The 14,112-nt window shown below is 44.2% G+C and overlaps 1 protein-coding gene across 4 annotated transcripts in view; it reads right to left on the reverse strand.

Moving 5' to 3' along the window:
• The window catches only part of OSBPL10 (oxysterol binding protein like 10), a 309,890-nt gene that overhangs the window by 60,030 nt on the left and 235,748 nt on the right, over positions 1-14,112 (reverse strand). For all 4 annotated transcript variants that reach the window (XM_044252621.1, XM_044252620.1, XM_044252619.1 and 1 more), the window contains one exon: positions 12,179-12,333. In XM_044252621.1, coding sequence (XP_044108556.1) covers positions 12,179-12,333 — 155 coding nt within the window. The remainder of the gene's footprint in view (positions 1-12,178; positions 12,334-14,112) is intronic.

Genomic DNA, 14,112 nt, shown 5'->3' on the forward strand with positions numbered 1-14,112 from the left:
AAAACGGGTGTTTATTTTCCCATTGTGGGATTTTCTATACATAAGCTCATTCTAAATAAAAGTTTTTAGCTCTAATAATGCATTCGAGCAGAATGCAAAAAGGCAGGTAAACATAAAAGTGGTCCCTTTTCCCCGCTTCCATGTCTTTTCTCAATTCAGAACATGCAATTGGTATCAGTCTACCATGAGAAAACGTCACAATCCCCAACAGAGTCCTTTTCTCCCTGAATTACAGAATATATTTCTTTTTTAAGTCAGAACTACAGGTTGGTCCCGCATTTCAGTACAAAGACAATTGAAAAGAAAGATGTGGAATCTGAAACCCGTTTTCCAAAACACAACGTCATTCATGGAGGAGGGCCATTTCCGGAGTAATCCACAAAATTCTTTGAAGCTGGTAATGTGGCTTTCATACTCTATGTTCACCAGAAGAAGTTGAGATTTAATACCTCCGCAATATAAATTTTAAAATAACTTCTAAAAACAAAGTTACATTTCTTATTCTTTTGAAAGGAAAGAAATGGAAGAGATCAAGGAAAATGTGGAGAGCTGTGGGACACTCTCTCTCTGTGGGAATGATCCCATGGTTTTAAAGATCTCCAGTTCTGGGCACCTGGGTGGCTCAGTTGGTTGAGCCACCTGAGCCTTCAGCTCAGGTCGTGATCCTGGAGTCCCGGGATCGCGTCCCACGTAGGGCTCCCAGCTCCACGGGGAGTCTGCTTCTCTCTGACCTTCTCCTCACTCATACTCTCTCTCACTGTCTATCTCTCAAATAAATAAATAAAATATTAAAAAAAAAAAATCTCCAATTCTCCAGTATGTTGAATTTCATTTCTTAAAAGGTTATGGTCTCCTTTTCCTTCATGTATCTGTCCTACTCCCACTCTTCTAATACTTACTCACAATGAGGTCATTTGCTGGCATTAGCATAACCAATAGAGAGAGCCAAATGGGACATCAGGACAGTCCAGTGTCCACTTAGCTGGCTGTAAGTGGAGGGCGGGGGTGGGGACGGAAATGACGGAGAAAAGGGGCTGGGGCTTTGGGGGAAGGATGGGAGAGCACTCTGTGGAAGGAGAAACAAGATGGCGGTGATGGGGTGTCACATGACACCTGACCACACCTGTCACCCCACAGAGCCCATCACATGACCCATGTTGCTTTAATATCCACAAGGGCCAGGGAGAGCTATGGTCCTGAGGTGAACTGGAGAGAGGATGGCCAACCAACTGGTTACTGGTAAAGTATGTTCACGTGTTAGAGACGTGGTTGTTTGAGTCTTGGATCCACAGAGTCCAAAAAATCACAACCAGGACTTTGTGCTACAGCTTTCTTATTCATGCAGACACACACACAATCTATATTCTGCCCGGTTAGTAACTCACACCTATCTTCATTACCAAAAACTTTAAAATTTACAATCTGGATTTAGCACCCAGTAAGCCCCCGCACTGTGTAGTACCACAAACCATCCACAAAATTCAATTCAAATTGCAAAAGGGATACAGAATTCACTGATTAATTCAGGCAAAGCCCAGAGTATATGTGAAAAAAGATTGTACTCTTTTCTTCCATAACATTCTTTCCCCAAGATCATAAATCTCGGAGCGCTGACTTTCCATCTTAGGAAAGGGAACGTCATCTGAGGCAGTGGATAAATCACCTCGGAGAATAGTTATTCATTGTGGGCAAATAAAAATGTAAGCCAGGCAGATGGTGAAAAGCTCATTGCTCCTGGTATAATTTCATGGGCGTAGGCCAGCAAGGGGAAAAGAGGAGTGGGCTGTGAAACCTGGGGCCACTTTATAGGAGGAGAGGAAACACCCCCAAAACCAGAATAACTAAAAATTATCATACCACATCGCTGCAATCTCTTCAACTCTTCTCCTCTGGTTCAGATCTGACTTTCTCCCTTCGTGACAACAGCAGTGATAGGAAGGCAGAGAGAGGAGGAAAAAACCCCTATGAAACTCAGTAGGGTTTTAAGCCCCTTCATTCACCGGGTTCAAAGGGCTTAAAGTTTTGACTACTGATGCAGAGTAGAGTAGATTATACCACCCGGTATGGAATTTTTTCATATGGCTCCGGCTCACACCTGTCAAATCCAAGGTGGCTCCCTCCCCAACACTCTGGGCGTGGGTGTTTATGTCACAAAGCCACACTGGCTGGAGGGGGGGAGGGGAGAGAAGGGAGGCAACAGAGTGACCACTCCTAAGGCTACCCCCAAAGATCTGCTTATTCCAATGATGAAACCCTTTAAAAGTCCTCAGACACACCCTACCAGCCCCCTTGAAAGTAGATCTGGAACCTTCAGCTATATTCCAACTCTCTCTTATGAAAGCAACACACTTGGCCACCTGGGTGGCTCAGTTGGTTAAGCATCTGACTAGTTCAAGTCGTGAGATCCAGCCCCACGTCAGGCTCTACACTCAGTGGGGAGTTTGCTTGAGATTCTCTCTTCCTCTCCCTCCAACCCTTCTCCGCTTCAGGATCTCTCTCTCTCTAAAAGACAGAGAACCTGGGTGGCTCAGTGGGTTAAGCCGCTGCCTTCGGCTCAGGTCATGATCTCAGGGTCCTGGGATCGAGTCCCGCATCGGGCTCTCTGCTCTGCGGGGAGCCTGCTTCCTCCTCTCTCTCTCTCTGCCTGCCTCTCTGGCTACTTGTAATCTCTCTCTGTCAAATAAATAAAATCTTTAAAAAAAATAAAAGACAGAGAAAAACAAAACAACAACAAAAAACACCCAATCAAGAAAACAAAACTTAATTACCACCCACAAAAAGGGAGGAAGAGAAAGAGAAGTAGGATGGAAGGAGAAACAAGTTCTTGGAAAGGGAGGATAAACCGAAATGAATCCCCCAAAGCTGCAGAGGAAATCACACTGTCCTGCCTTGTAGTAGAAGAGCCCAATGATACCGCCAGAAACCGAGCCCTTGAAAAAATGCATACAAGGCTTAGTTCAGTGTGGGTGGTTATATTTGTTGTTGATATGTTAAGAAAAAAGGGCAGAAAAATGTGGATTTTTTTTTTTTTTAACAAGACCAAAAGGTGGTCTTAGCCATGGGAGGCAGAACAAACAGCCTTCTAGAATATCATAAAAGGGTGCCTGACACATTAAGCATCTGCCTTCCACTCAGGTCATGATCCCATGATCGAGCCCCTCATTGGGCTCCCTGCTCAGCGGAAAGCCTGCTTCTCCCTCTCTCACTCCCCCTGCTTGTGTCCCCTCTCTGGCTGTCTCTCTCTCTCTCTCTCTCTGTCAAATAAATAAAATCTTAAAAAAAAAAAAAAGAATACCATAAAAACAGGTCTTCAACTTCCATGACATCTCACAGATGATCATCTTATTGGCTACAGGCCACAGGTAGGATTTGCAGTCACATACCTCCAGGACCTACATTGTCTAATACTAACCTGGAAATGTCTCTTAGCTATAAACCATTTCTCCGGCTTCTCATCTCAAGACATTTAAAAAAAAATTCTAACTATTGTGAAATATGCAGGGAGTTAAGAAGCTGGATATCGGGTGATTCCTGGGACGCCTGGGTGGCGCAGTTGGTTGGACGACTGCCTTCGGCTCAGGGCGTGATCCTGGAGTCCCGGGATCGAGTCCCGCATCGGGCTCCCAGCTCCATGGGGAGTCTGCTTCGCTCTCTGACCTTCTCCTCGCTCATGCTCTCTCTCACTGTCTCTCTCTCTCAAATAAATAAATAAAAAATCTTTAAAAATTAAAAAAAAAAAAAAAGAAGCTGGATATCGTAGTCTGCTCAGGCTGCCTTCACAAAATACCATGAACAAGGTGGTGTAAACAAGAGAATTTATTTTCTCACAGTTCTAGAGGCTGGCTGGAAGATGGAGAGCAGTTTCCAGCATGACTGGGTTCTGTGAGAGTGCCCTTCCTGGTTTGGGGTTCCTCACAGGGCAGAGAGAGAGATTTCTCCTCTTACAAGACTTCAGTCCTATTGGATTAGGATCCAGAATGAGGGCCCCACCCTTATGACCTCATTTACCTTAGCTGTGTCCTAAAGACACCACCTCCCTGATACTGTCATATCTGGGGTGATGGCTTCAACACATGAATTTGCAAGGGGAGGTGGGCACAATTCAGTTTCTACTACTAGGTTATGAAAATCTGCTAAACTAAGGAGTCCTCCATTCAATGTCCAGCACACAGTAACTCGATGTTTGATGAATGAAGAGACACCAGAGTAGACGGATAATTACTGTCTTACTATGCTGACACCCAAAGCAAACTTCAGAGGGAGTAGTGTATCTGCACGCACAAATAAGAACCTGGAGCCTTCAGATTCTTAGTAAGTCCTGAGGGCTGGTTAGCTAAGAGGCATATCTTGTACATTTGCCTGATCGATGGACTACTTTCCTTCCAGACCAAGAGCCAGAAGAGCAAAAGGAAAAAACCCTGATGATCAAGCCATGGCTCATTCTTAGTGTCAGAACCTACAGAGAATGCCCTCAGTGGTTATAGTAAGAGTTCCACATACAATCTCTACTACTACATTCTAGTACTTTGGGATAGGCAGTCAAGGCCAATGGCTAGAAATGGACTGATGAGGTCCTGGAAAGGTCCAGGATGTTGGCCATTAATGAATCTTCTGTCACATCAGTGTATGTAACTCTCATGCCACACAATAGGTTAAGCCTACTTCTACCGGGTCTTCCAGAATCTCTAGGGAAGGGTAAGGAATAAGAGATAAGAACATGGAAGAAGCATATCCTTTAGTTAAGAACAGTACACATGGGCCATATCACTAACATTCATTCACCAAATATTTACAGAACGTCTATTAAGTGCCGAGTACTTTCCTGAATATTTTGGAATCTTCAAAGGAGAATCAAAGATAGGGTCTACCCTCAAAGAATCTGGCCTCTAAGATGAAATAGTTGGGTTAGAAAAGTCTTAGGAAGATGGAGATGATTTCTGCATGAAGAAAAGCTGTTTGGGGCAGACTGAGGGGTCCAACGGATACCATCGGTTACTGTCCTCTGTATCTGCAGATGCCCTTTTCTTCCTTGTTGAACAGAAAATCAATTTTGAGATTCCTAGGTCTCAAGATACCTTGACTCAGGTAAGGCACACTTTTCCACGGCCACAGAGAGGGACTCACAATTACTCTGAAGCCATCAAGGAAATCCAGTTGCCATGTTGGAAATACCATGTTGCCATGTTGGAAATACCAACAGCAAGTTATAGCTCTTGCGTGGGGGGCATGATCCATTTTAGTTCCAATATAACAGGAGAAGTATATAGGGGGCAGGGTGGGGGAGCCACCCTTCCGACATAAAGAGTCTTGAAAACAATAAGTCTTTAGAAGAGCCTCCATCTCTTCCTACGTTCTGAAGGATACCAGTGTGGAGATGTAATGCTTGGCACTGTAGCTGTCACACTGCAATCATGAAGTGACACATGTAAGGATAGAAAGCCAATAGCAAGAAGAATAGAAGAAACCCACACATACACATCCATATTTAAGAAGTAATCAACTTTAACATGATTAAAAACACATGAAATGTACCCTGTTAGCAAAGTTTTAGGTGTACAGTATTATTAACTACACACGTGTTGTTGCACAGATTTCTAGAACTTTCCCCTTTGTATGACTGGGATTCTAAACTCTTTGACTAGCATCTCTTGAGTTCTCCCTCCCCCCACCCCTCTGCCCCCAGCAACAAACAGTCTGGTTCCTGTTTGAGACGGACTCCTCAGACACCTCATATCAATGGAATCATGCAGTATTCGTCCTGTGACCAGCTGACTTCACTCAGCATCATGGTCTCAAGGCTCATCCATGTTGCAGCAAGTGACAGGATTTTATTCTTTCTAAAGGCTGAATACCAGTGCATCAGATGTATATGCCACATTTTCTTTATTCATTCCTTCATTAACGGTCATTTAGGTTGTTCATCTCTTGATTATTCTGAATAATCATCACTATCTGAGATCCTGGTTTCAATTCTTTTGGCTACACACACAAAAGTGAGATATCTGGGTCATACAATAGTTCTATTTTTAATTTTTTGAGGAACTTCCAGACAGTTTCCAGAAGCCTGTACCTTTGAGGCCCTCATGAGTTGCTATACCAAACATGTTAGTACTTATTGGCAGAATTCTCACTATGTGAGAAGACTTTATTTATAGCTTGAGCCACTAATTGTTGGATTCTCAGTTTTTGTAACTGAAAAGAACTCTACTAAATACAGGAGATGGTCTGGTGTACAGGAAAGGCACTGGCTTGGGAGAGAAGAAGTCCAGATACCCATCTTGTCTCCCACAGGCCAGTTGTGTGGACTTTCGGCAAGAGTCAGCCACTCTATTTGGAGTGCCATCCATTGGATAGCAACCAATGGAGAGTAGCCATTGGACCCCTAACGATGCTTCTAAGATTAAGTGCATCAGAGGCCATGATTCAAAGAGGGAAAAAGTCTGTTCTATAGGACCGGGGAAGGAGATACAGTCAAACTTGTGACAGGATGGGGAGTGGGGTAGGGAGGGGGAATCTTATCACCCACAAACTTCCTTGTTACAAATTCCAACAAATGTGATCAACATTTCCTGTGTAATGACCGTTTGAAATTCAATTTTGCAGCGTTATCACAGAATTCTATAAGGTGTTTTTCAACTGCTGTAAGTCAGTGATAGCTGTCTCACTCCTTCATTAAATGGTTGGAATCAAATAAACATGTGTCACATATTTTGAACAAACGCATAAGGCCAAACATTTGTGTTAATTATTCAAAGGATCAAAACAACATATTACTTGATCTTCCAAAATTTATCACCATCCCATGCCTGATAAATACTCTGTCACATCTACTCACACATTTATGTATTACAGAGATGAAGAAATGATAAAAATGGGCTGAGGGGATTATACTGGCCGGGCTTCAACTTGAATGTCAGAGGATGTCAAACTGCCAGCATCCTATGTCATTAAGTGGTTCAAAAGTTCAGTGCTAAAATGACGAATCCACCAAGGGCATAGAAATTCTTCTCGAGTCAAAATTCAGCTGAATCTTTTATATCTGCCTCCCTTCTTTATCTGCAAAATAACCTCCTCCCTTGGGAGAGAGAAGGAGAGACTGACATGCTTACTTAAAAATCCAATTTTGCAATTTTCTAACTGAAGCTCATTTGGCTAAATGCTAGTGGTCAGTACTTAGGGGCATTATAAGAAGTCTCTCTGATCTTGCCAGATTGGGGGTGGGGGCAGTGTATAGGGTATGTGGTCTCTTGATAGCAAATAGCTGCCACTGTAGTTCAGACAATTAACCAGGCAATGTTTATAAAGGAACAATCAAGCCAGGAACTGACAGTGTGTTGTTGGTGGTGTGGTTAAGATTTATTTCTTTTAGATTGGGGGAGAGGTGGGGCGCAGAGGGAGAGAATCTTCAAGCAGACTCCCCGCTGAGCATGGAGCCAGATGCTGGGCTCAGCTATCACAACCCATAAGATCATGACCTGAGCGGAAACCAAGAGTCAAATGTTTTACTGACTGAGGCCCCCTCTGGGCCCCACTGACAGCATGCTCTTGAGGCACAAGCTTTAAAACCCTCTAGTTCAGGGTCTCCAATAGAGAGATAAATAGAACTGACCCTCCATCTTCTCCCTCCAGAACAGGGGTAGGTATCTGAGCACCAAATATTTGCCATATATAATTAATACAACATTATTTTAAATGCTTCCCTTTTTCTACCTTACCCACAGGGTGTGTTTTGAATAAGTTAAGTTTACCAAATGCTCTTCAACTGGTGAATGGATAAAAAACTCTGAATCCAATGGCTACTATTCAGCAATAAGAAGGCATGGACCACTGACCAACATAACAACATGGATGAACGGCAAAAGCATGCCACAGAACAAAAAGAAGCCCTACTAAAAAGGCTACATACTGTATGATTTCATTTACATAGCACTCCAGAAAAGGCAAAGCTTTATGGACAGAAAACAGAGGAGGACGGCCGAGGGCTTAACTATAAAGGAACACGAGGGAATTTTGGAAAGTGACAGAATTATTCCATATTTTAATGTACTTAAAGGTGATAAAATTGCATTTTAAAGGGGTGACTTTTATTATTTTTGAATTATCCTCAATAAAACTTACTTTTAGAAATATTAAGGTTCCGTCCCTCTAGAATGGTAGGTATACATGGTCACGTTCCCAGTCGTCTCCATGTTGCCCTCTACCTTCTGATTCCAATGGTGCACTCACTCTTGATCCACAGCAGGAAATAGAAACCACCCCAGGAATTTCAATGAGAAAGGGACTGGGTATGGGAATTAGGTGCTTACAGAATCTCTGAAAGGTATGGAGGAGCAAAGTCCCCCTTCAACTCTTTATTTCAAGGACACAGCATGGTAGGAAGTCATGGTCCCAGTGTCAGGAACTGGCCGCTGCTGCCTGCCCAACAGCATGTCATGTCCGTGCGGGTGAGCCTAAGGCCCCAGGACAATGCATGCGGCCCCCGCAAGTGCCTCAAACACCCACATCCCCATGACCTTGCCTACCAGTAGCACCAGCAGAGGAAACCCGGTCTCCATCACAGCCTTCCAAATCTCACACAGATGCATTTATGGAACCTATCATGAATTCAGAAACACAGCTGTAAGAAATTCGGGGACATGTTGTTGGGTTTCCCATCGGGAGAGTGGAAATGAAGGTCAAGAGAGCAAATCCCAGTATCTCCCCATCATGGTTCTCCCTGTCATGGCACAAGGCATTCTTCCCTGAAGACAGCATAACAAAAACCTTTTTCTGTCTAAATTTAAATTTCAAACGGTGCTAAGAGACTTGAAAAATTATTCTGCTAATGGTTAAAACCAAGATCCTAACTCATTTCATTATGGAAGAATATTTCATTTTCACATATAGTTAGTTCTAGCCCCAGCAGAATAAAAATTTTAAGATCACTGCATTTGATAATAGAGCCAACCACAGTTCTGCTCTAACTCATGTATTAAATACACATTGGTCTTTGAGTTTTATTCTGCTGGGAATTAAACAGATGAAGCTTGAAAATGCATTAATTTTCCAGGTATCTGTAAGTTGTTTTACAGGAAAGCCAGCACTAGGGTAGGGAGTCTGACACTGTGATTTATAACAAGAAATTTGTATTTGGTTTTGTCCCCATTCCTGGCACAGTGCTCCTGAAACTCTAGGAAATCCTGAAAGGATGAAAGAGGATGAAGGTGTCTTTTGTTATATTAATGAGTGACCTTTAGAAGCCCCTTGGTAACCTAAGTATGGGGACCTTTTCCAGTGGAACTAACACTGTGACTAGAGAGGGGTACAACTTTCAGTCCCACTCCGACTTCCAGGAGGCGGGGGAGGGCCTGGAGACAGAGTTCAGTCACCAAAGATTTAATCAATCTTGCCTCTGGAATAAGGCTTCCAGAAAACTCCAAAACAATAGGGTTCCGAGAGCTTCCGGCTGGTGAACATGGAAAGGTGCCGCAAGAGAGGTGCTGGGGAGGGCATGGCAGCTCAGGCGCCTTCCCCAAGCATCTCTTCCATTTGTTCCTGAATTATAACCTCTTATAATAAACTGGGAAGTGTTTCTCTGAGTTCTGCAAGCCACTAGAGCAATTATTCAAACCCAAGATGGGGGTCATGAGAACCACTGATCTATATAGCCCGTTGGTCAGAAGTACACATGACCTGAACTTGTGATTGGCTGAAAGTGGGGGGGGGGGCAGGAGGGGAGGCGGGAGAGTCTTGTGGGGCTGAGCCCTCAGCCTCTGGGATCTGAAACTCCCCAGGTAGACCATGTCGGAGCTGAACGGAACAGTAGATGCCCAGTCTGTGTCCAGTGAGAACTGGAGTGAGTCAAATTGCTTGGTGGTATTAAAAAAGCACACACCTGTCAGAGGGAGGTATACGATTTATACCCTAATTATGGTTTCTAAAGATTTAACACGAACAATAAACCAGAAGAAAATAGTCTGCTCAGCAAAAGTGCCACAGTAACTATGATCCTGAGTTTCACCGGCGATCACTCACATAGTAACTCTGTTCTCTATATCGAAGGGCTAAGGAACATATTCATAAGGAATTTTTAGCCTCTAGGAATTTCACTTCCTTCTTGGGTTATTTCTCCAAATTCTGCAAAAAGGAGGTAATGGCAACATTTTCCTTTTTTCTGACAGGAAAAGGACTGGGTCAATATTGCTAGCTACTTCAGTTCTTAAAACAAAAACAAAAAGTGACAAAGCATAATGACCTGAAGTAAAAACAGTATCCAACCAACACACGCTGTTGGGGTTGTGAGAAGCATCTATCAGAGCCGTCGCTAGAAAGAAAATGAAAAGGAGTCTCGTACTTTCCCTTCAAAAACCATCAAAACACCACCATGCCCTCCTTAAGTCCTCCCTGCTATGAAGACTCCCCCATGAACGTCTTACACCATTCTCACTGGGGTCAAGGTCATACGACAACCTATGCTGCTAACTAATGCTGTTCCTAACTTCAGGGGAAGAAAGTTCTTCCTAGTTCTTCTCCTTCGAAGTACAATTAAAAAGTTGAACTTGGAAGCTAGTTATTTCTTGTGGACAATCATACACTCTTCTGCCAAGGCCAGTGACCACTAAAGCAAAGGGGGCAACAATTTTAAGTAAAAAGGACAGGCCTGGCCTCTCGAGCTTTAGCGTAACAGGAGGCGCTCTCAGGGAAAAGCAGAAGAAACATGAAGAAGGATTCACGGAATGGGAACAGCACCAGCCCTAATAAGTAAGCTTCTTAGGTTATGGCTTCTGTTGGGTTTTGCCCAAGAATGCTGCCAGGAATGAGATCCTACAAAGTTGTTACTAAAGATCTAATGACACACTTCCTTACTCTTAATTTTTCCCTAGAGCTAGATTTTAAATATATTTATTATGATGTGAACCTTCAAAAGTTCTCTGCCAAGGGAATGGAGGATATTATTGTAGATTTCAACTCTTGAGCGGCTAAGCACCCACCGTCAAATGTCACCCCACCCAAGACTCTCTGAAGAACAACAGGGCGACAGGGCTCCTACCATTTACTCCATCGCCAACTTACCTGCCAGTTCATCTACACATCAGCTTCAAGTGTTTTCAACTTGAAATTCCTGGTACAGGTAAAGGGAAGTGCCTCGAAGAATCTCACGTCCCCTACTCGTTTCATACCCTGCGAAGGCACCTTATAGATGCGAATGGAATGCCTGTAGTCAGGCTGATCCTACCTCCATAAGAGCCAAGCTACCAAAGTCCCTGTCCCAGAATGTAATCATGGGAAGCCTGGAAAAAATTTTCAGTTGATAACCAAGATAACCGTTGGACCCAGGCAGCTGCCTTGGGGCTCTCGACCTTCCCCAGGAGATTTTATGAGCACCCTACATGTTTCAGGCTAAGGGTGTTCAGCTAGAATTAAGAACAACCTCTAACACATGGATGTGGTATAGCTCTGCCTAGTTCACAAGGTCATGTAGACAGAACTTGCGCATCAAAATAAAAAGAAAATACAGAAGTTCCCTCGAGACACAAAGGAACACGCTGCATCTGACTTCCTTCCAGCAGCCACTTGGGAGGCACGGTTAGTGGGGAGAGGCGTGTGGGCAGAGGGCAGTCCAGGGAGCCTGCGGAAGCCAGGCCAGTCAGGAAGCTCTACAGGGGCTGTCCCCACCCCCACCTGGCAGGGCACGGATCCCCTGCAGCTGGAGGGGAGGCCCAGGAGTCTCAGCCATGGCCCCGGGGCAGGTGGGGACGGGGACGCTGGTTTGGCTCTGGAACATGCAGAGGTCGAGCACATGAGGCGGGAGCTGATGTTAGCACGAACCACACCAAGAAGCCATTATACAGGGGAGCGACAATATATTGTAACTGCTCCCGGCATGTCAACAGGCATCATTTTAATGGGCGCATTTGAATTTCTCCCACTTGAAGTTAAAACGACTCCCATTTTGATGAAAATAGGAGATTTCCTCATTGGAAAGATCACATTTCAGCCGCAGCAGCTGCCAGACACGAGAACAGAAGTGCCAGGCGTGCCCAGAGCCGATTTTGTCTCTCCAGGCAAGGCTCCCATTTTAAATTTGTCTCCTCTTCAAACAAAGAGATGAGCAAGTTACAAATATAATTACTACGTTTCTGAACAAGCGAGAACACAAGCCACAGGAGTGCTAAGAGAGAACTAACGGCTCGCTTACCTCGGGCTCCGGCGGCAAGCTTTGCTCATCTTCAGCGGAGTTTGGTAAAATCGCCCAGGTTATGTTGGCACTGGCTGATGGTAAAGAGCCAAGTGTCCCATTTTTCAGCTGCTCTGTGGAATGTGACTTGGGCCCGTGCCATCCCAGGATGTTTTCTGCAATAAAGACCTAGAATGATGCCAAGTATTTTCCAATTTAAACATTTACAGCTCAAAAAATATCTGTAACCCACTGTATAAGGAGACAGACTTGAAATGGGCCCAGTTTGGAGTGGACTGTGGTAAATTTAAGTGGGCTTGCTCTGAACGAGGTACCAAGTGTGGATACGGATCTGTTTATAAATTAGTCCCTATATGATGGCAGTGACCAGAATCACCATCTGTGGCTGTTTCTTTCCCCATCCGTGGGGTTGGGAGGGGGGAGGTGTGTCATATTCACCAAAGCCAGATTTTAAGTGTTTTTCTTAATTTCTAAGAAAAAAATATTTACCTAAAGATATTTATCATTAAAACATTAGAATAAACAACAAATCAAACTTTATCAGGAAGGGGTTGCTCAGATTGTGCTTTAATTGCCAATCGCATGACCATAGCTCTGAAAAGGGGCCGGCCTCATGTGGCCCCCCTCCGTGACTGCTGGGGCAGAAGTCAGGAAGTCCCATAACAAAGGACATGTGTTCATTCCATTCTAGCAAGAAACACATTTATAAACACCAGTCTGATAAACCAAAAGCATTTTTCTGATTCTCCCTCAACCCTGGGTGGGGGGAGGAGGAGACAAAGACTTCCTTAACTGTAATACTGTTTATTTATTTTGGAGTCAGATGTTATGCTTATTAGTGGGGACAGGAGTAAACACAGGGGATTCCTTTCCCAATTCCACCACTGGAGTAAGAATAGGTCTCAAACTCAGCTGACTCTCCCCCTGAAGACTGTGTTCTCTGTCTCAGAGCAAAGATAAGGGATGAAGAAAAGGTAGACTGAAAGTGGATGCTGCTTTACATGAACTGGAACTTGACCAGCAGGGTCTCTGATGTTCTATCAGGAAAGTAATCCTATCCATTAGCTTTTTCGTTAGTTACTCCAAGAAAAATCTACAAGTATCCCAGACATTTAATACCTTGGGAGACTCTAGTTGATGGAAACAAAGTAACAGAGCCAGCTGAGATGGCTGCATCGGTTCTGAGAGTGTGTGCTCCTCTCCAACACAAGCATATTTTTAGGCAGAAATTTTTTTTTAAGAAATGTCAAGTGTTAGATCACACAGCTGTGGCTTAAAAGCCTCAAGTGGCTTCTCATGGCAACTGGAACGCTGTCCAGCTACCTGGCTTGTAAGACCATCCAGTCTCATTTCATTTTCTCCTCATTGCTCACTGCGCTCAAGTCATGCTGGTAGTTTCTCCACTCTCCCAGTGAGCCAAGATCACTCAGGTCAAGAGCCTTCGGGCCACACCCTTCCATCTGCTCTGAACGCCAACCCCCCCTGCCCCACCCCCAGTTCTTCTACATGGGGGAAAGGCCTCCTCCATAAACCCAGTTCACTCAAATATCACTTGCTCAGAGAAGCCCCCTGGGAGCTTCCCAGCCAAAGCATTGCTCCAAAGGCATGCCTCGTCCCATTGGTCAGTTTTCTGTCTTCACAGCACTCAGTGCGATCTGAACTCACCCTGCTCATTAGTTGGTCTACTGTGTTTCTCTTCTCCCTAAAACATCAGCTCCCATAAGCAGAGACAGTATTGCTCTTGCTCATGTATGGGTCTCCAGAACCTAGAATACTGTCTGGCAAAGAGAATGCACTCAATAATTATGTGCCAAAATGAATGAATGACTATTAAGATTTTTTTCTAAAGATTTTATTCCTTTGATAGAGACACAGTGAGAGAAAGAACACAAGCAAGGGGAGTTGGAGAGAGAGAAGCAGGCTCCCCACTGAGC

The sequence above is a fragment of the Neovison vison genome, chromosome 6, assembly GCF_020171115.1.
Source record: "Neovison vison isolate M4711 chromosome 6, ASM_NN_V1, whole genome shotgun sequence".
NCBI lineage: Eukaryota > Metazoa > Chordata > Mammalia > Carnivora > Mustelidae > Neogale > Neogale vison.